The sequence below is a fragment of the Mytilus trossulus genome, chromosome 7 (genome assembly GCF_036588685.1).
Source record: "Mytilus trossulus isolate FHL-02 chromosome 7, PNRI_Mtr1.1.1.hap1, whole genome shotgun sequence".
Taxonomy (NCBI): Eukaryota; Metazoa; Mollusca; class Bivalvia; order Mytilida; family Mytilidae; genus Mytilus; species Mytilus trossulus.
In genome coordinates, this window is record NC_086379.1 from 32,794,832 (window position 1) to 32,815,929 (window position 21,098).

Genomic DNA, 21,098 nt, shown 5'->3' on the forward strand with positions numbered 1-21,098 from the left:
CTGTAAAATGTGCTCCGAAACTAAATGTCTTAGACTGAGTATAATAAATTCAAATCTTGTAAAAGATACAAGTTACTGTCCTATTTTCATGATTTTTTACATGCCAAATCGATGTGCACGCCACTATGGATAGCGTATAGGGAGCTTCACGCCTGTCACTGTACAGTCTTCAACAATAAGCAAAGCCCATGACACATAGTCAGCTATAAAAAGCCCCAGAATGACAAATGTAAAACTTAAACAAGAAAACCTAACGGGACCTAATTTATGTAAAAAAAAAATTGAAAAAAAAATATGGAACTCATCAACAAACAACAACCACTGAATACAGACTCCTGATTTTGGACAGCCAAATACATACAGAATGTGGCAGGGTTAAACATGTTAGAGGGATTCAAACCCTCCTGGCCTAACCTGTGACAGTGGTGTAAAAGTACAACATAAGAACAAACTATAAAAATGAGTTTGTTTTGCCAACAAAGTTTATCCACAGTTTGTAGGTATTCCTATGGGCATTAATTGCACCCTTTTATAATTGACTAGTTTAAGTACTGTTATAAATCACAATTTATGATCAAACTCAGTAAAAGAAAAAAATATCTTCATGGAAAAGAAGACATTCTTTAATTCTTTAACTGTCCATTGATATTACAGTCACAAATTGAGATTGCCAATGTTTGTACCAGAATCAACATCAATGTTACAAAAGTTTAGAGCTTGGACATTTGGAACACGACCAGAATATGTAGATGTCAAAGTGTTAGGCCAAGGTGAAGGGAGAGAAGGTATGATATGTATTTTTTTTTATTAACAAGCATCCTTAAAACAAACAATATTTCCTCATTGTTAAATGTTCACATCTATTGTTTTAAGTCCCCTGTCGACGAAGTCTTGGTGCGTTAAGTTTGCACTAGGTCGGTCTGTCTTCCTGTCCATCTGTCAGTCCGGCAAATCAGTTTTCCATACCTTTTTTCTTCATGCTTGAAGATATTGATTTGATATTTGGTATATACCTGGTATATAGTTTCATCATGACCAGTTACAGATCAAGTTTGTTATTCGTTCCACTCTGATCATGTAATGCAGAGTTATGGTGAGTTATGCAGTCCTTTGACTTAAAAACATCACTCAAACAACCAGTTTTCCACACCTTTTTTTGTTATCCTTGGATATACTGATTTGAAAATTGGTATGTAGTTTTATCATGACAAGTTACAGATCAAGTTCGAATTTTGTTCCAGTCTGTATATATATATATAATTAGGGGTAATGTGAATCAGATGAGGATACTAAAAAAAATCAAAAAATGTCCTGTTAAAAAAGTGTAAATGAAGCATAGCTATAAAAAAAGGTCTGATTCAAACTCAAAACTTTCGTGAAATCTTTACTAAGGCCTCCTAACAACACAACAGGTTAGCTTCTGTTAGTAAATGTATTCACACTGAAATATAGTTCCCTATGGTTCTCATGTATGTGTAAAATGGTAATATTATTGGAGCAGTTCATTCAAGAATGTATGTCATCAAGGATTTGTATAGTAACTATACAAATCCTTGATCATTAAGGTGTGTTGATGTGCAGGCTTTTAAAAAAAAAATCAATAAGTAATTGGGTATTGATACAATACTAGTATGATTGACAACTGTCATTATCACTAAATAATCAGAGACAAGGTAGACCTTTAATTACAATGCCCCACCTCCTAAACTGTCAATCAAATTGACCATATTACTTATCAACCTCAGTCTTACATAATTATACAGACCCTGCAATATACATCCAGATCTTAATATACAAACATTTGATAAAATAAATTATTATTATTTTATATTTGATAATATATATAATGTTATATTCAAATTATACTTTTTTTTAACCCCTGAATTATAATCTTTTGTTAATATTTTGATTGTTGTCCACTTTGAATTGACAGGTAGGTGACCAATTAAAGTTTGTTTTAAATTGCAATTGGGCAAAGTAAAAAAAAAATTGTCCAAATTTATTTTTAGGGGTCAAATTTCAACATAGTTTTAGTTCATTTTCTGTTATTGTATCTTGATACATACACATTAAGATAATAAATCCAAAAGGATTATTGACATAAACCAATTAAAAAAAAAAAAATCAAGTTTACCTTTTGGAAATATGATTTCAGACAAACACTATCAAATATTAATATTTTTTTCACTCCATTTGATTGCAGAAATCAAAACATTACTTTTAATGCAAAAAATGATAATCTCATCTTTGATTTTATTTTTTTTTAATGTTTTTGGCTGTTTTTTGTATCAATTCATTTAAAGTTGATTGAAAAAGTTTTGATTTAAAAATAATTCATCAATAAGTTGATAAAAAACCTTCTCCTTATCAAAATTAACCCTTTTTTAAATTCACTGAGAAAAAAAAATTTGATAGATAAATCTTTAAATAAAAAAGATATATCAAATAAAAAATACATCCAATTTCCTCTGTTTTTGTTGCACTCCTGACATATTATGCACCAAACTTAAATACAGAAACTAGAACAAAATACTCATGATTTTTTTATTTTTTTTTTTATCATTGCTGGTTTATAAAGACCTAAATCTGTCATTTGAATGTAGTTTCTGTTTTAACTTAAGCATCTTATGCACTTCAGACCATATTTTAATTGATTTTTCTAATACATTTTTATATAATCGAGGGTTAGTTACCAAACTATGAACTGAATTCCATTAAATATCAACCAGAATTGTTGTTTGACAACTGAAAAAGAGATAGGCAATCTTAAGTTTTTCTGAACTATTATATATTTTTTTTAATTATCACCTATATAAGGAACTTTATTTTCCCTATCTTGTTGCACTCCTGACATTCAATATATATCATATCAAAACAGTTTATACACCATCAAAACATACCATGATTTCTAGATTAAGTGTTTACATACATATATGCCTTTCAGATTTGACATTTTATTTTCATTTAAACAATATTTTTTTAGCTATATCATACATATCACTTATTGTATGCATAAGTTCACATCTCATCACATTTCGCTACTATTTATTTGAAATGGCAGTCATTGCAATGTTAAAATGGGCTGAATTTTGTGGCTTAATGTGTAGAATAATCCTGCTAAATATCTTTGGAAAATATTACGCATAACAAACATTACATTAAAAAAAGATGCCAAAATTGGCAGGAGTACAACACTTTTTCCTCACATTTTGAAAAAAAAATTATTTGAAAGACACAGCAACTTGTAATATAATGACATTTGCCATAGATTCTTATGTTTATTATAACTAGTATGTCTTAGTGATGAATTCAGCTCAGAATGAAGCTTATCCATTGAACGGCTTTGATACAGATGTGTATTTTTTTTTTTAAAGTTTTGTGCCATGTAAGGAGTGCAACAAAAAACATATTACTGAAAATCTCAGCTCCTAGTGACTTATTTGCATCTAAACATGTTTTATAACTATTTAGGTTTCTTGTAGGAGTTATAATAAATTTTTAATTGTAAATATCAAAGCAGGACTTTGATCCAAGAAATATAGTTTGTTCCAAGCAAACATTCTTGAATGACAAATTTTTATATAATTTCAGAATTTAGGAAGCTGATTCTCATAAACTGTGCATTTTTATAAGAAATAACCATATTTCTAAGGTTTAAAACGTTTTATAATGGTTTCATGTCATACATGTACTTATTAGATTATTATAACTGTTATATAAACAAACAATTAGTTTTTTCAAACTCCTTACATGAATTTACAACAACAAGTTTTGCACATATTTAATTTTTTAGAAAGTTTCGCAAATTTTGAGTTCATCTTGCGGATGTAACCTTAAAATAAATGAAAGATGGGAAAGATTGTTGATGAAAATAAACTTTCTTAACTTACTTGAGAATAAAATCAGACAGACTAAGATATCAAAACACACTATCAAAGTCAACATCAACTATAACTTTGATGAGCAGAAAAGATCTGAAAAAAGATCCACAAATATAACCAAAGAAGGAACAAGAAATGTAAAACTTAATTACAAAGATTTAAACCTGAAAACGAAAAACATAGATATTAAAAATAGAGAAAAAAAACAAGAGAGATTGGCAACAGAAGAGAAAAAATAAATTTGCACAAGCCAAAAAAAAATGCAAACTCACTGAAAAATATCCAGTCTATAAGTAAAAGTACAGGTACATTTACATCATCTAGAGAAATCAGAAAGAGAAGGCTAAGCATATAGGGAAAATTTGTCCTCACAAACCCAAATCTTGCCTTTAAACAATTGAATACATCATATACACAGCTAAGCCAAGGTAGTTGTAAGAAATTAACAGTACTGATTGAAGTGTGCTAGAAATTGATGGGTGCTGAAGTGGAAACAAAGTTGTGAGACCCTTAATAGATCTGGAAACCTGAAAAGAAACTGGCATTTTCAGAAAGAAAAGGGGCTACCTAAAAACTTAGACTCTTTGGAAATGTCATTTTCTTTTCAACAGTTTTCAGACCTAGGAGGGGTTCCTCAACTTTGTTTAAACTTCAACATATTTAAGACTCATCAATTTCTTGTACACAACTGCCATCAGTTCTCATTAACACTGACAACCGCCTTGGTGTAGCTATGGATATGATGTGCTCAAGTGTAATAGCACAAGATTTTGGATGGTCAGACAGATAATGTCTTTTTCTTTGACTTCTCTTTCTGATTTCTCTAGGTAATAAGTGCATATGGACTTTTGCTATATGACTGGACAATTTTGTGCTGGTTTGCAACTTCTTTAGCTTGTGTCAATTTTCTTCTTTTTTTGTTACCCTTTTTCTGTTTTGTTTTCTTTTTCTCATATGTGTTTTAATTCTGGTCAAAGTCTTTTGAATTTAGTGTTACATTGTTCTTTGTTCTTTCTTTGTTTATATTTTTCTAGATTGTCCTTCAGATTAGGATCTTATTTCATTGTTTTTCTCAATTTTCTTCTGCTCAAAGTTGAAGTTGTTTTTGACTTTGTATGCACTTAGCCTGTCTGATATAACTCTAAAGTTTAGTTTCACAACCATCTTTCCCATCTTTCATTCATTGAAAGGTTGGGTCTTAAAATTGAACTCAAATTGCGCTAAATGGTTTGTTATGGTAAATCTATGTCAGGAGTGCAACACAATTAATAGTTTGTTATAACAATTATAATGATTTAATAAGTATTAAATAAAACCATTCTAAGACTTGTTAATTGAAATATGGTTATTTCCTAATCAAATGACAAAGTTTAAGACAATTAGCTTCCATAATTTGAAAATTATATGAAAATTTAGCATTAAAATATGTTTGCTTGTCGCATAAAACAATTCTTGGATCTAAGGCCTGCTTTGAAGTTTACCTTTAAGAATTTATTATAACTCATACATTCAACCTAAAAAGTTAGAAAACATATTTAGATGCAAATAAGTGTTGCAGTCCTGACATCAAAGAAATGGTTCTAAAAGAAAAATTCCTTGTCTATCAGACTACTCTTTGGGTGCAATCTTGTATCTAGTTTAGTATCTTTTGAAAAATAAAACAGTGTGAGTCTTTAAACTTCAAAGTTGCACTCCTTACACTCATAGGGAAGTCTTATTTACTAGACTCTCACACATTATTTATATCAAAAATCAGGTAAATGAACTATTTTTTCTTGAAAGGACATATTGGTTTTACAGTATTGACTTTTCTTTATGTTAAGGTGTAGGAAGTACACCACTAATTAATGGCCCCATTGCTTCCTAAGTTAAATTTTTCAATTTCGAGTGATCACAGCTCTTTTATCTTAAGTTCGAATAAAGTGACAATCATTGCATGTCAAAGCAACACCTTCTGGTGTCCTGTACTGAAAAAATCAACATACCTTACATGGCATATAAGAAAGAACTGGTTCCCGGAACTTCGGATGTACCAAAACAGGTACTTCCGATCTGACAAAAAGGCAAAATGTACCCTCCTTTTTATACGACCGCAAATTTTGAACAAATTTTCGTCGTATATTGCTATCACGTTGGCGTCGTCGTCTGCGTCGTCGTCTGCGTCGTCGTTGTCGTCGTTGTCGTCGTCGTCGTCGTCGTCCGAATACTTTTAGTTTTCGCACTCTAACTTTAGTAAAAGTGAATATAAATCTATAAAATTTTATCACAAGGTTTATGACCACAAAAGGAAGGTTGGTATTGATTTTGGGAGTTTTGGTCCCAACATTTTAGGAATTAGGGGCCAAAAAGGGCCCAAATAAGCATTTTCTTGGTTTTCGCACTATAACTTTAGTTTAAGTTAATAGAAATCTATGAAATTTTGACACAAGGTTTATGACCACAAAAGAAAGGTTGGGATTGATTTTGGGAGTTTTGGTTTCAACAGTGTAGGAATTAGGGGCCACAAAAGGGCCCAAATAAGCATTATTCTTGGTTTTCGCACAATAACTTTAGTTTAAGTAAATAGAAAATAATGAAATTTAAACACAATGTTTATGACCACAAAAGGTAGGTTGGTATTGATTTTGGGAGTTTAGGTCACAACAGTTTAGGAATTAGGGGCCAAAAAGGGACCCAAAGAAGCATTTTTCTTGGTTTTAGCACCATAACTTTAGTATAAGTAAATAGAAATCAATGAAATTTAAACACAAGGTTTATGACCATAAAAGGAAGGTTGGTAATGATTTTGGGAGTTTTGGTCCTAACAGTTTAGGAATAAGGGGCCCAAAGGTCCAAAATTAAACTTTGTTTGATTTCATCAAAATTGAATAATTTGGGTTCTTTGATATGCCGAATCTAACTGTGTATGTAGATTTTTAACTTTTGTCCCTTTTTCAAATTGGTCTACATTAAGGTCCAAAGGGTCCAAAATTAAACTTCGTTTGATTTTGACAAAAAATTAATCGTTTGGGTTCTTTGATATGCTGAATCTAAAAATGTACTTAGATTCTTGATTATTGGCTCAGTTTTCAAGTTGGTCCAAATCGGGGTCCAAAATTAAACTTTGTTTGATTTCATCAAAAATTGAATAAATGGGGTTCGTTGATATGCCAAATCTAACTGTGTATGTAGATTCTTCATTTTTTCGGTCCCGTTTTCAAATTGGCTTACATTAAGGTCCAAAGGGTCCATAATTAAACTAAGTTTGATTTTAACAAAAATTAAATTCTTGGGCCTCTTTGATATGCTGAATCTAAACATGTACTTAGATTTTTGATTATGGGCCCAGTTTTCAAGTTGGTCCAATTCAGGATCTAAAATTATTACATTAAGTTTTGTGCAATAGCAAGTCTTTTCAATTGCACAGTATTGCGCAATGGCAAGAAATATCTTATTGCAAAATATTGTGAAATAGCAATTTTGTTTTAAATTAGAGTTATCTTTCTTTGTCCAGAATAGGAAGCAAGAAATATCTAATTGTAAGATTTTTTTTATTTGGAGTTATCTTTCTTTGTCCAGAATCAACTTAAATCTTTGTTATATACAATATACAATGTATATTCACTTTTTACTACCAACTGATAAATTTAAATGATCTTTACCATTCAGTGATAACAAGCAGTTTTTTTACATCTTATTATTTTATGATGTATTTAAATGAGTAGTTATTGTTGCAAACTCCATTAGAAATTTTAATTGAGATTAGTTTTGGAATAAGGGAAAGGGGGATGTGATTAAAAAAATTGGGTTCAATTTTCTCATTTGAAATTTCATAAATAAAAAGAATATTTCTTCAAACATTTTTTTGAGAGGATTAATATTCAACAGCATAGTGAATTGCTCTAAGAGAAAACAAAAATTTTAAGTTCATTAGAACACATTCATTATGTGTCAGAAACCTATGCTGTGTCAACTATTTAATCACAATCCAAATTTAGAGCTGAATCCAGCTTGAATGTTGTGTCCATACTTGCCCCAACCATTCAGGGTTCAACCTCTGCGGTCGTATAAAGCTACGCCCTGCGGAGCATCTGGTTAAATTTCATGCCATTTTTAGCTCACCTGGCCCGAAGGGCCAAGTGAGCTTATGCCATCACTTGGCGTCCGTCGTCGTCCGTCGTCTGTCGTCGTCCGTCGGCGTCGTCTGTTCGTCGTAAACTATTTCAAGAATCTTCTCCTCTGAAACTACTGGGCCAAATACTTCCAAACTTTAACTGAATGTTCCTTAGGGTATCTAGTTAATAAATTGTATCCGAAGTTTTGATCTATCAACAAACATGGCCGCCATTGCTAAAAATAGAACATAGGGGTCAAATGCAGTTTTTGGCTTATAACTCAAAAACCAAAGCATTTAGAGCAAATCTGACATGGGGGTAATATTGTTTATCAGGTCAAGATCTATCTTCCCTGAAATTTTCAGATGAATCAGACAACCTGTTGTTGGGTTGCTGCCCCTGAATTGATATTTTTAATGAAATTTTGCTGTTTTTGTTTATTATCTTGAATATTATTATAGATAGAGATAAACTGTAAACAGCAATTATGTTCAGCAAAGTAAGATCTTCAAATAAGTCATTTTGACCAAAATTGTCAATTGACCCCTTCAGGAGTTATTGCCCTTTAAAGACTTTTTTCACAATTTGTTCATCATGTTGACTTACTTTAAAAAATCTTCTCCTTTGAAACTGCTGTATCAATTTCAGCCAAACTTAGGCTAAATGAGTTTCAGAGTATCTAGTATAAATTTTATATTTTATTTCCTTGTATGTCAAGTAACATAGCTCCTATGGCTAAAATAGAACATAGGAGAAAATGATTATTTTTTTTGGCTTTTGAAGAAAATAGGACGATCCAAAGAACATTTAAATAAATTGAAAAGCCAAAATAATCTTTGATGAGAGATTTAACCAAAAGAATTAAGGTGAGCGATTCAGGCTCTTGAGAGCCTCTTGTTATTCGAATTTATCAGTCAAAAATTGTTCTACAATGATCACCAGTCATGCAGCTTTCATTTGATACCAAAATTAATAAAATATTTAGAATATTTTGAAAGTTATGTCCATGCGTAGGAACTATTTTGTGTTAAATATGTACTACTTTCTGGTATGTGCTTTCTGGCCGGGCCCGAATTAGTGGTGTTACACCTATAACAGAACCAAACTTGCTATATTGACTTGAGCATTACTTTATTTCATTCTATGATATATTTCAAGCAATAAAAAACACATAAAGCTTTAGTCCTAGTACTATTTTATTAATTTTAAGCTCAAATTGGACTGGTAGTAACATATGGGTTATTCAAAGAAAACTGCATATGTATATTACCTTTGGCCAATATCCTTTTTTTTATTCTCAATATCATTGTTTTATTTATTAATTTCTATTAGGAAAGCTATGTGTTTACTAATAGTCATACTATCATCAGAGGTTTCTTCATTAAATAAAAATATATTAGTCCAAACTTTAGACATAAATGAGAAATTATCCCCCCTTTTTTCTTGAAATTGGAAAAAGGCTTTTTTTGTGTGAGCCATAATTCTGTTGTAAAACATAGATTAATAAGAGCAATTTATATATCCCTCAGCTAGATCACTTGCTAAACTGGTTCAAAATTACTGGTACAGTGAGATTTTAGAATTCTTATATGAGTATATACCATTTGCCTAGATTATAAAAGGCTACCATAAGAAAAACAAAAAAACTTGAAAAATTAAAGGATTACTTTGACCAAAACCTATTCTGTTTCATATACAAGTCATAAAATACATGTTTTATTGATTTCAATCAGAAAAAATGCAAATATAAGAACTTGGAGCCAAGTCTTAACTGCATGCATGTTGTATGACCATAAAAGGCTAACATACTTGAGTATGTCAATTTAAGAGCTTAAATTTCCCATAAGCAGGACGGTTGACCAAAAAGAAATTATTAAACATGATTACTTACATAATGTTTGACTTATTTTCATTGGAAAAGGTACAACTTCTAACAATTGGATTTCTGGTGATTCTCTGTAATAGGAAGTACACCACTAATTAACATACCTTACATGGCATATAAGAAAGAACTGGTTCCCGGAACTTCGGATGTACCAAAACAGGTACTTCTGATCTGACAAAAAGGCAAAATGTACCCTCCTTTTTAAATTTCATGCCATTTTTTTTATTATTCGAATTTATCAGACAAAAATTGTTCTACAATGATCACCAGTCATGCAGCTTTCATTTGATACCAAAATTAATCAAATGTTCTAAATATTTTGAAAGTTATGTCCATGCGTAGGAACTATTTTGTGTTAAATATGTACTACTTTCTGGCCAGGCCCGAATTAGTGGTGTTACACCTGTAAGACATATTTGTTTAACAGTATTTACTTTTGTTTATGTTTAGGTGTATGTCATTTGAGCAAAATTGATTCTATTCCTCAGTAATACTAATTTTTGTGTTGCACTCCTGGCATGACACAACTTTTTTTCAAAACACATCTGTATCAAAATGGGTCAATGGAAAAGCTTCATTTTGAGCTAAAATCATCACTAAGATATAATAATTTTTAAACAGGCATATCAATTCATATAACAATTTGCTGTGTCTTGAAAAAAAAGTATTTTTTCAAAATGACACAAAAAAGTGTTGCACTCCTGACAATTTCGGCATGTTTTTTTAACATAACTTTTTTAATACTTGAGATTTATCGAAGATATTTTGCAGGAATATTCTACACATCAAGCCACATCATTTGAAATCAATTTATCCAATCAAATTATCAGAATGGTTGATTAATATTGCAATATATGCAAGGAAACATTTATTTTGACTTTGCCCAATTACCAATTGTGTATAGCTGTAGGGTAATACATATATGATAAAAGATGTTTAAATTAAAACAAATTTTAGAATGTTATTGGATAATGCAATGATTTTTAGTGTTTTCTGTTTGTTTACAATTTGATAACTCAACTATTTTACATAGTTTTAAAGTGGTAACTTTATTTCATATATATTTCAACTTCCAGAAACCGAACCTTGTAAAAACACATGAAACATAGAGAGCTTTGATGACAAAAACCAAACTCTTATACACCTTTACTTAATTGAAGTAAAATAATTCATAGATCAATGATGATATTGTGTAATGGGTCATAACCAGTGACATGTAAATATGTTGTAATTTGTATACGACCGCAAACAAATTTTGTGGTCGTATATTGGAATGATGTTGGCATCGTCGTCGTCCAAAGACACATTGGTTTTCGCACTATAACTTTGATTTAAGTAAATAGAAATCTATGAAATTTAAACACAAGGTTTATGACCACAAAAGGAAGGTTGGGATTGATTTTGGGAGTTTTGGTTCCAACAGTTTAGGAATTAGGGGCCATAAAAGGGCTCAAATAAGCATTTTTCTTGGTTCTCGCACCATAATTTTAGTATAAGTAAATAGAAATCTATGAAATTTGAACACGAGGTTTATGACCATTAAAGGAAGATTGGGATTGATTTTGGGAGTTTTGGTCTCAACAGTTTAGGAATTAGGGGCCCAAAGGGTGCAAAATTAAACTTTGTTTGATTTCATAAAAAATTGAATAGTTGGGGTTCTTTGATATGCCAAATCTAACCGTGTATTTAGATTGTTGATATTTGAGCCCGGTTATCAAATTGGTCCACATTGAGGTCTAAAGGGTCCAAAATTGAACTTTATTTGATATCAGCAAAAATTGAATTCTCAGGGTTCTTTGATATATATGCTGAATCTGATATAACCATGTATTTAGATTTTGGATATTGGACCATAATAGGTAAATGTCCAATTTAAAAATTTTAAGTTTTTAAATAAAATGCTTAGACCAAATTCATTCTGTGTCAGAAACCTATGTTGTGTCAACTATTTAATCACAATCCAAATTCAGAGCTGTATCAAGCTTGAATGTTGTGTCCATACTTGCCCCAACTGTTCAGGGTTCGACCTCTGCGGTTGTATAAAGCTGCTCCCTGAGGAGCATCTGGTTTGTGGTTTATTTAATAGATAAGTAATTATTTTATAACATTATAAATTCCTTTTACAAGAATGCTATTACACTTTGTTATATTGAACGTTTTTGCATTTACATCATTCAAAATGGTTTATTTTTAAATTTCATTGTAATCAGATGTAATCATGATTACTTTGCCAATATAATAATTAATTTAAACAGATACTTTTAGAAATGATGTAATCGTTAATTTAATTTAATCATACAAATGCCAAAGTAATTGTAATTTAATCAATTACATTGAAAGTGATCAGTTCAATCTCCGCACCATACCATAATATGAAATTATTTCAACTATTCTTCTATTCTTTCCATGAGTGATTTCCATTACTTTGATTTTTAACCGTATTTTTGTGACAAAAATGTCAGTTATTGATTTGGGGATGTACAGCAGCAGTCGGGCGGGCGGCAACCAAATGTTGTTCGTGTATTTACTCCTGAACCGTTCAACCAAAGCTTTAAAATTTTAATATGTTGTTACTGACAATCAGCTCTCCGATTGTGAATAAGCATGTCTTTGGGGCCTAATGAGTATGCTGATTGTGTAATATGTCCTTACCTCAATAAAATACATTGAAACTGTAACATGAGTGGATAAATTCTCTGATGCGTATGGTAGTTGTAGCAACAAATGCTCAGGATATTCTATCTTATCAACCACGTGATGTATTTTAAGTTTAGCACTAAGTTCCTTTTAAGAGACAGACACTAGATTTATGGTGCATCTGATTCAGTGAAACACGAACTAAAATGAGTCATGATTCGAACAGTCGTTACTGATGATGCTGTCATTACTGTTCGCTTTTTAGTGACATAGGGTTAGACGAAATATGGATTGTGTTTGTGAGGCAAAGAATTTTTGGAAAGATTAGAACTTGTTCTAAATCTTTACTAAGGCACTGGCCTCCCTAACAACTTGACAGGTTAGCTACTGTTACTAAATGTATTCACACTGAAATATAGTTCCCTATGGTTTTCATGTATGTGTACATAATACTTATATAAACTGAAAAATGAATTTATTATCGGAGCAGTTCATTTAAGAATGTATATCATTAAGGTGTGTTCATTTGCAGACTGTTTATTAATTAGTTTGATTAAGTAATTGAGTGTTGATACAATAATAGTTTGATTGACAACTGTCATTACCACTAAACAATCAGAGACAAGGTTGGCCTTTAATTACAATGCCCCACCTCCTAAACTGTCAATCAAATTGACCACATTACCTATCAACATAAGTCTTACATAATTGTACAGACCAATGCAATATACAGTGTACAATTTACATCTCAATAAACAAATATTTGACCTCACAATTGAATACACAAATGTATATATTAGATGTTTGATATATATAAGGATGATTTATTTATTGCCTATTACTTTTGATCTTCATTACTTAAAGTGATTCTGTAAACTATATCTGAAAGATAAATGATTAATTAAGGATTAACAAGATCTCTTAAAATAAATAAAATATGAATATAACTATGAATATAGATATGAATATATATAAAAGGTATTCAAGTAAGGCCTATAATTTACTTTATAAATTTCCAATATTCATCTATATTTAATGAACAATTTCGATTAGTTCACCTTTTTTTTTATCAGGAATTGGCTTGATACAGTTTTAAAATTTTTAAAGTTTTAATTATAGCAAACCATTGTTTATTAGGTTATTCCCCATCAATCAGTATGTCTATTTTAGTCATTTAAATTTTTATTAGAAGTGAATATATATGCTTGCAATCAAGAAAGAATCCACATTTCAATAAATAAGTTTTTTAATTTGTTTATGTTGAAAAAGTACATTTTCAATTTTCAATGTTGAAAAGTACTTTTACAAAAAAAATAACCAAAAGGCACTCTACAACTTTTACTCTTCAATGTCATATAACCTCTATTTCAACATTTTTAGATTATTTTTGTTGACACTTTAAAGTTCTTAATTGTTGGTCTAGATTTTATATCTTACAAGTATAGTAAGTTACATTTACTAGAAGATTTTTTTTTTTTTTTTTTTTTTTTAAACATGTTCAGAACAGGCATCATTATTTGGATAAGATATAAACTGCAGTTTAAATAAAATTGTGCAAATTAAGAGACTCACATTATTTAATTTGAGCTAATTTTATCCTCATTCTGGAAAAGCAAGTTTTCTTCTAAAGACCTGCTGTTAATGCAATTTTCAGCAATAATGCTTTATTAATGTTCATTTTTCCCCACCTTAATATGAAATAATTCAAACTACTCTTCTTATCTTCCATGAGTGATTTCCATCACTTTGATTAATTATTATTATCTATCAATGACCTTTCAAATGCACTAGGCAATTAGTGATCACACACTTAATGTGATCCATGCCTTACCGTTTGTGATACAGTTCTCTCTTTGCTTGAAAAGAAAAAAAGACTGCGTGTGAGACATTGATGGCATTTGAATATGTGAACTTAACATAAAGAATTATGATGGATCATCCTAAATCACCGGGGTTTTACTGTAAGATTGCACAAACTTAACAGATTGGGTTAACATGGTTAACTAAGCAAGAAAATAACTATTTTTGCAAAAGGGAAGGCTAACTAAGGCTATTCCCTCAACTTGGTCTAGTCTTTTCCAGCATGTAAAACTTGCGATATACTAAGCCATGTGTTTTAATAGTGGGACGAGCTTTGAATTGACTCTTATGCTACCCAGTCCAGACGATAATGGATGGCGAAGGGACAAAGAGGATCCCTTTTAAAAAAACTCTTTCTGAGTCCTCATCATTTTGTCAGAAGCTTGTACGTGTGGATGAAAGGATGATGCGGTCAGATTGGTTTTTTTACCAGTGTCATATGCTATTTTGAACCCCATGGTAAAATGACCCTGGGGTCAAAATACCGCTATGGTAAATTGAACCTCCCTATGGTAAATTGAACCCCCCCTGTAAGGAAAATTGAACCCCCATGGTAAATTGAACCCCCTGTTTTTTTCATCCTAGATGATTAATAAAACATTTAACATTATATAAAAGCTAATCAAATATTAAAAATCATTAATACAAGAAGGGGATGTTAATTTTCAATGATTGGTTAAAGGAAGCTATTAAACCAAGAGTTCCAAATGGTGAAGTTGAAATCATCCCTTCGTAAATTTTACGGACGCCATCACGAGTTGGTTGACCGTTATGAAATAACCGTTTCACAAATGATATCGGATATGTTCCTTACGTCGTAACTACAATCCCCTTCCCTTTCATGAATTTGGCCTACCGAATTAGACTATTTACCGGATTTGTAATCACATAAGCAACACGACGGGTGCCGCATGTGGAGCAGGATCTGCTTACCCTTCCGATGCACCTGAGATCACTCCTAGTTTTTGGTGGGGTTCGTGTTGTTTATTCTTTAGTTTTCTATGTTGTGTCATGTGTACTATTGTTTTTCTGTTCGTCTTTTTCATTTTTAGCCATGACGTTGTCAGTTTGTTTTAGATTTACGAGTTTGACTGTCCATTTGGTATCTTTCGTCCCTCTTTCAAAAGAAAAATATTTGCTTGGTATAGGTGCTCTGAAGTCTTAACTAACAAAATGTCAATCAAAAAACTTCTTATAGCATTATAACTAGACAATGTAGCTTGGACACTTTAATTCTTTGAACTTTGAAATAGTTTTATAGAATGGTAGACTTAAGTTTTAATTTTCCATGGTAAAAAAGGGGGAGGGGGTCAAATTACCATGACTTAATTAATCTAAAAACTAAAATTTTCAAAACATTCAAGCTACCAAAAATAAATACAAACTACTTATTGGAATATAATAAATATGTAAAGGAGTTAGGGTAGCTAGATTTTTTTAGAATTAAAGGTCTATAGATGTATTGTAGGGGGGTCATTATACCATGGTAGGGGGTTCAAAATACCATGGCAAAGTAAAATGTTTTAAACATCTTTTCCAGCATGGTAAATACATTCATACTACTAATTGGAGTATAATAACTATTAAAAAGGAGACGTAATAGCTTAAATTTTGAAATTCAAGGTCTAAAGTATATAGTATAGGGGTTCAGTATATCATGGTAGGGGGTCAAAATACCATTGCTAAGTAAAATTATGATATCTTTTCTAGTAGGTTAAATACATACAAACTACTTATTAGAGTATAGTTACTATATTAAGGAGTTAGAAAAGCTTGAATTTTTGAAATTCAAGGTCTATAGTAAGGGATTCAATAGGGGTCAAATTACCATGGAATTTTTTTCTTTCTTCAAAATATCTTTTACAGCATGTTAAATGCATACAAACTACTTATTGGAGTATTCTTACTATGTTAAGGTTTAAGAATAGCTAGACTATTTGAATTTGAAGGTCTATAGTAGTTGGTTCAATGTACCATAAGGGGAGGGGGGGGGGGGCCAAATACCATGGTTAAGTAAAATTTTCAAAATATCTTTTCCAGCATGTTAAATACATACAAACTACAAATTGGAGTATAATAACTATAAAAAGGAGACATAGCAGCTTAATTTTTGAAATTCAAGGTCTAAAGTATATAGTATAGGGGTTTAGTATACCATGGTCAAAATACCATGGCAAAGTATAATTTTCAAAATTTCTATTCAGTCAAGTAAAAGACATACAAACTACTTATTGGAGTATTATTACTATGTTAAAGAGTTAGCAAAGCTTGAATTTTTTAAAGTAGGGGGTTCAATATACTGCAGGGGGGTCAAAATACCATGACTGAGTATAATTTTCAAAATATCTTTTCCAGTAAGTTAAATACATACAAACTACTTATTTGAGTATAATTTGTTTGTTTAGAAGTAGAAATAGCTTCAATTTTTGAAATTCAAGGTCTATAGTTGGGGTTCAATATATCATGGTAGAGGGAGGGTCAAAATACAATGGGTTTTTTTTTAATATCTTTTCGAGCATGTTAAATGCATACATTTTAACTACTAATTGGAGTATTATTACTATGTAAAGGATTTAAAATAGCTAGGCTTATTGAATTTTAAGGTCTATAGTAGGGGGTTCAATATACCATGGTAGGGTCAAAATACCATGGCTAAGTAAAATTTTTAAAATATCTTTTCCAGTATGTTAAATACATACAAACTACTTTTTGGAGTATAATTACTATGTTAAGGAGTTAGAATAGCTTGAATTTTTGTAATTCAAGGTCTATAGTAGGGGGTTCAATATATACCATGGTAGGAGGGGGGTCAAAATACAATGGAATATATTTTTTAACATAATATCTTTTCCAGCATGTTAAATGCATACAAACTACTTATTGGAGTATTATTACTATTTGTTAAGGATTAAGAATAACTAGACTTTTTGAATTTCAAGGTCTACAGGAGGGGGTTCAATATACTGCAAAATACCATTTTGACCATCCTGCAGTATATTAAAAATACTTAACGATCACATTCCAGCTTTCCAATGGCTCCTGAATTAAATGATATACATGTATTGTTTGTTTACTTTTTATACGACCGCAAATTTTGAAAAAAATTTCGTCGTATATTGCTATCACGTTGGCGTCGTCGTCTGCGTCGTCGTCGTCGTTGTCGTTGTCGTTGTCGTCGTCGTCGTCGTCCGAATACTTTTAGTTTTCGCACTCTAACTTAAGTAAAAGTGAAAAGAAATCTATGAAATTTTAACACAAGGTTTATGACCATAAAAGGAAGGCTGGTATTGATTTTGGGAGTTTTGGTCCCAACTTTTAGGAATTAGGGGCCAAAAAGGGCCCAAATAAGCATTTTCTTGGTTTTCGCACTATAACTTTAGTTTAAGTTAATAGAAATCTATGAAATTTTGACACAAGGTTTATGACCACAAAAGAAAGGTTGGGATTGATTTTGGGAGTTTTGGTTTCAACAGTTTAGGAATTAGGGGCCAAAAAAGGGCCCAAATAAGCATTATTCTTGGTTTTTGCACAATAATTTTAGGTTAAGTAAATAGAAATCAATGAAATTTTAACACAATGTTTATGACCACAAAACGAAGATTGGTATTGATTTTGGGAGTTTAGGTCCCAACAGTTTAGGAATAAGGGGCAAACAAGGGACCCAAATAAGCATTTTTCTTGGTTTTCGCACCATAACGTTAGTATAAGTAAATAGAAATCTATGAAATTTAAACACAAGGTTTATGACCATTAAAGGAAGGTTGGTATTGATTTTGGGAGTTTTGGTCCCAACAGTTTAGGAAAAAGGGGCCCAAAGGGTCCAAAATTAAACTTTGTTTGATTTCCTCAAAATTGAATAATTGGGGTTCTTTGATATGTCGAATCTAACTGTGTATGTAGATTCTTAACTTTTGGTCATGTTTTCAAATTGGTCTACATTAAGGTCCAAAGGGTCCAAAATTGAACTTAGTTTGATTTTGACAAAAAATGAATCGGTTGGGTTCTTTGATATGTTGAATCTAAAAATGTACTTAGATTCTTGATTATTGGCCCAGTTTTCAAATTGGTCCAAATCTGGGTCCAAAATTAAACTTTATTTGATTTCATCAAAAATTGAATAAATGGGGTTCTTTGAAATGCCAAATCTAACTGTGTATGTAGATTCTACATTTTTGGTCCCGTTTTCAAATTGGCCTACATTAAGGTCCAAAGGGTCCAAAATTAAACAAAGTTTGATTTTAACAAAAAATAAATTCTTGGGCCTCTTTGATATGCTGAATCTAAACATGTACTTAGATTTTTTGATTATGGGCCCAGTTTTCAAGTTGGTCCAAATCAGGATCTAAAATTATTATATTAAGTATTGTGCAATAGCAAGTCTTTTCAATTGCACAGTATTGTGCAATGGCAAGAAATATCTAATTTCACAATATTGTGAAATAGCAAATTTTTTTTTAATTAGAGTTATCTTTCTTTATCCAGAATAGGAAGCAAGAAATATCTAATTGCAAGAATTTTTTTTAAATTAGAGTTATCTTTCTTTGTCCAGAATCAACTTAAATCTTTGTTATATACAATATACAATGTATATTCACTTTTTACTACCAACTGATAAATTTAAATAATCTTTACCATTCAGTGATAACAAGCAGTTTATTTTATGATGTATTTAAATGAGTAGTTGTTGTTGCAAACTCCATTAAAATATTTTAATTGAGATTAGTTTTGGAATAAGGGAAAGGGGGGTGTGATTAAAAATTGGGTTCAATTTTTCTCATTTGAAATTTCATAAATAAAAAGAAAATGTCTTTAAACATTTTTTTGAGAGGATTAATATTCAACAGCATAGTGAATTGCTCAAAAGTTTAAGTTCATTAGAACACATTCATTCTGTGTCAGAAACCTATGCTGTGTCAACTATTTAATCACAATCCAAATTTAGAGCTGAATCCAGCTTGAATGTTGTGTCCATACTTGCCCCAACGGTTCAGGGTTCAACCTCTGCGGTCGTATAAAGCTACGCCCTGCGGAGCATCTGGTATTTACATTGTATCCATGAGAAGCACCAAAGTCAAAGAAAGGTTCCTGCACAATATTGTGATAGTAGCAATACGATTAAACATATTTCAATTACCCGCCCTAAAAAATAAGCTTATTTTTATAGTACAATGTCCGCCAAATAAGATTTTACCGGAAGTAGGGTTTTTGAAGACATCTAATCTATATAATATATCCAAAAGTAGTAAAAAAAACAAAGGTTTGTACCAGATAATATGATAGCAGCATGATTATAACACCTTTTCACATACTAGCCTTCAATATTGGGCTGATTTAAGTATCAATTTTGAATTTTACCGGAAGTGCAACATTTTTTTCAAATGATCCCTATCTGAAATAAGAGTAATAAGTGGGGAAGGTCTGTGCCAAATTTCATGCTTGTAGCATGATGTGCACAATTTTTCACAAAGCCGCCGTACTATCATATAAGACAGATTTCATACAGGAGATTCACAAGAAAATTAAGGAAGAATATTGCATTACATTTCAACTTCTTCACATTCCAATATATGATTGTGTCCTCTCTCTCATAAATTCCAATTTTTCCCACTATGTTGATCATATCTCTCCCATTAAACTTGAAATTAAAGATATCACACAGACTTCACCCCTGCTATAAAAAAAAAGTGGGGATATACTGTTTTATCTCTGTCTGTCAGTCCATCTGTTCATCTGTCCGTCCTTCCTTTCCATGAATAATTTTTGTTGCGTCTTTCTCAGGAACTACATCATAAGGATTTCTAATATTTGGTTTCAGGGTTAATATAAGTCAGCTATACTGTGTGATGTGTTTTCAGAATCATCACTAAACAACTTCCTGTTTATATTTACCAAGCACTTGTATCATTTGATAGTAAAATTGAAAATTGTTGTCACATCTTTCTCATGAACTACCATACAAGTATTTCTGAAAATTTGTTTCAGGGTTTATATAATGCCTTTTCAGATTCATCACTCAACAACTTCTTGTTAACCAAAATATGTAGGACGGGTATCATCAGTGGGCAGTAGCTCACAGTTTCACCTGTTAACTAATTTTTTTTAACAAATCAAAAGAAGATTACAAAATATATAGGTACACCTAGAAATGTGTATATAGTTCTACTAAAATAATGAACATTTGATATACATGCTTTTGCAATTTGTTGTATATTCAAAATACAAATCAATTTTATCTCTCCATTTCAGTGACTAGAGTACGATCACAAGGATTTATTACAGTTTCATTTAATGTTGTGATGAAAGACATGAAAAAATTAGGCTATGATGTAATACCGTCTGAGGTTTCTACGACAGTCATACCTGAAAATGTTGGAATGAAAACACAAGAAGTGTCTTAGAATTGTTTAGTTATTTCCGACTTTAGTACACATTTATTGTTTTAAGACATTTATTTATATATTTATAACATATAATAAACTGTTAGTAGTAGCTTGATATCTTGATAACTTATACATATATGTAGCATGGGTTCGAATCCCGGCGAGGGAAGAACAAAAAATTTTAAAGCGTCTAAACATCAACCCAATATATGGAAAACAAGAACTATCTTTAAAAAAGATATCCGACGTATTTAAATTTGAGTATCATGTTTAAAACTATCATTTCGATAACCTTCAGAACCACAATGACTTTATGATGCAGGACGTCTTTAATTAAATCTTCATCTGAATGTTACTGCAA

General features: G+C 31.1%; 1 protein-coding gene across 1 annotated transcript in view; it reads left to right on the top strand.

The window, feature by feature from the left end:
• The window catches only part of LOC134724967 (B9 domain-containing protein 1-like), a 54,519-nt gene extending 33,673 nt beyond the window's left edge, over window positions 1-20,846 (top strand). The window contains exons 5-6 of the mRNA XM_063588386.1: window positions 655-785; window positions 20,604-20,846. Of these exons, the coding sequence (XP_063444456.1) occupies window positions 655-785; window positions 20,604-20,755 (283 nt within the window). The 3' untranslated portion in view covers window positions 20,756-20,846. The remainder of the gene's footprint in view (window positions 1-654; window positions 786-20,603) is intronic.
• Window positions 20,847-21,098: the final 252 nt, after the last annotated feature.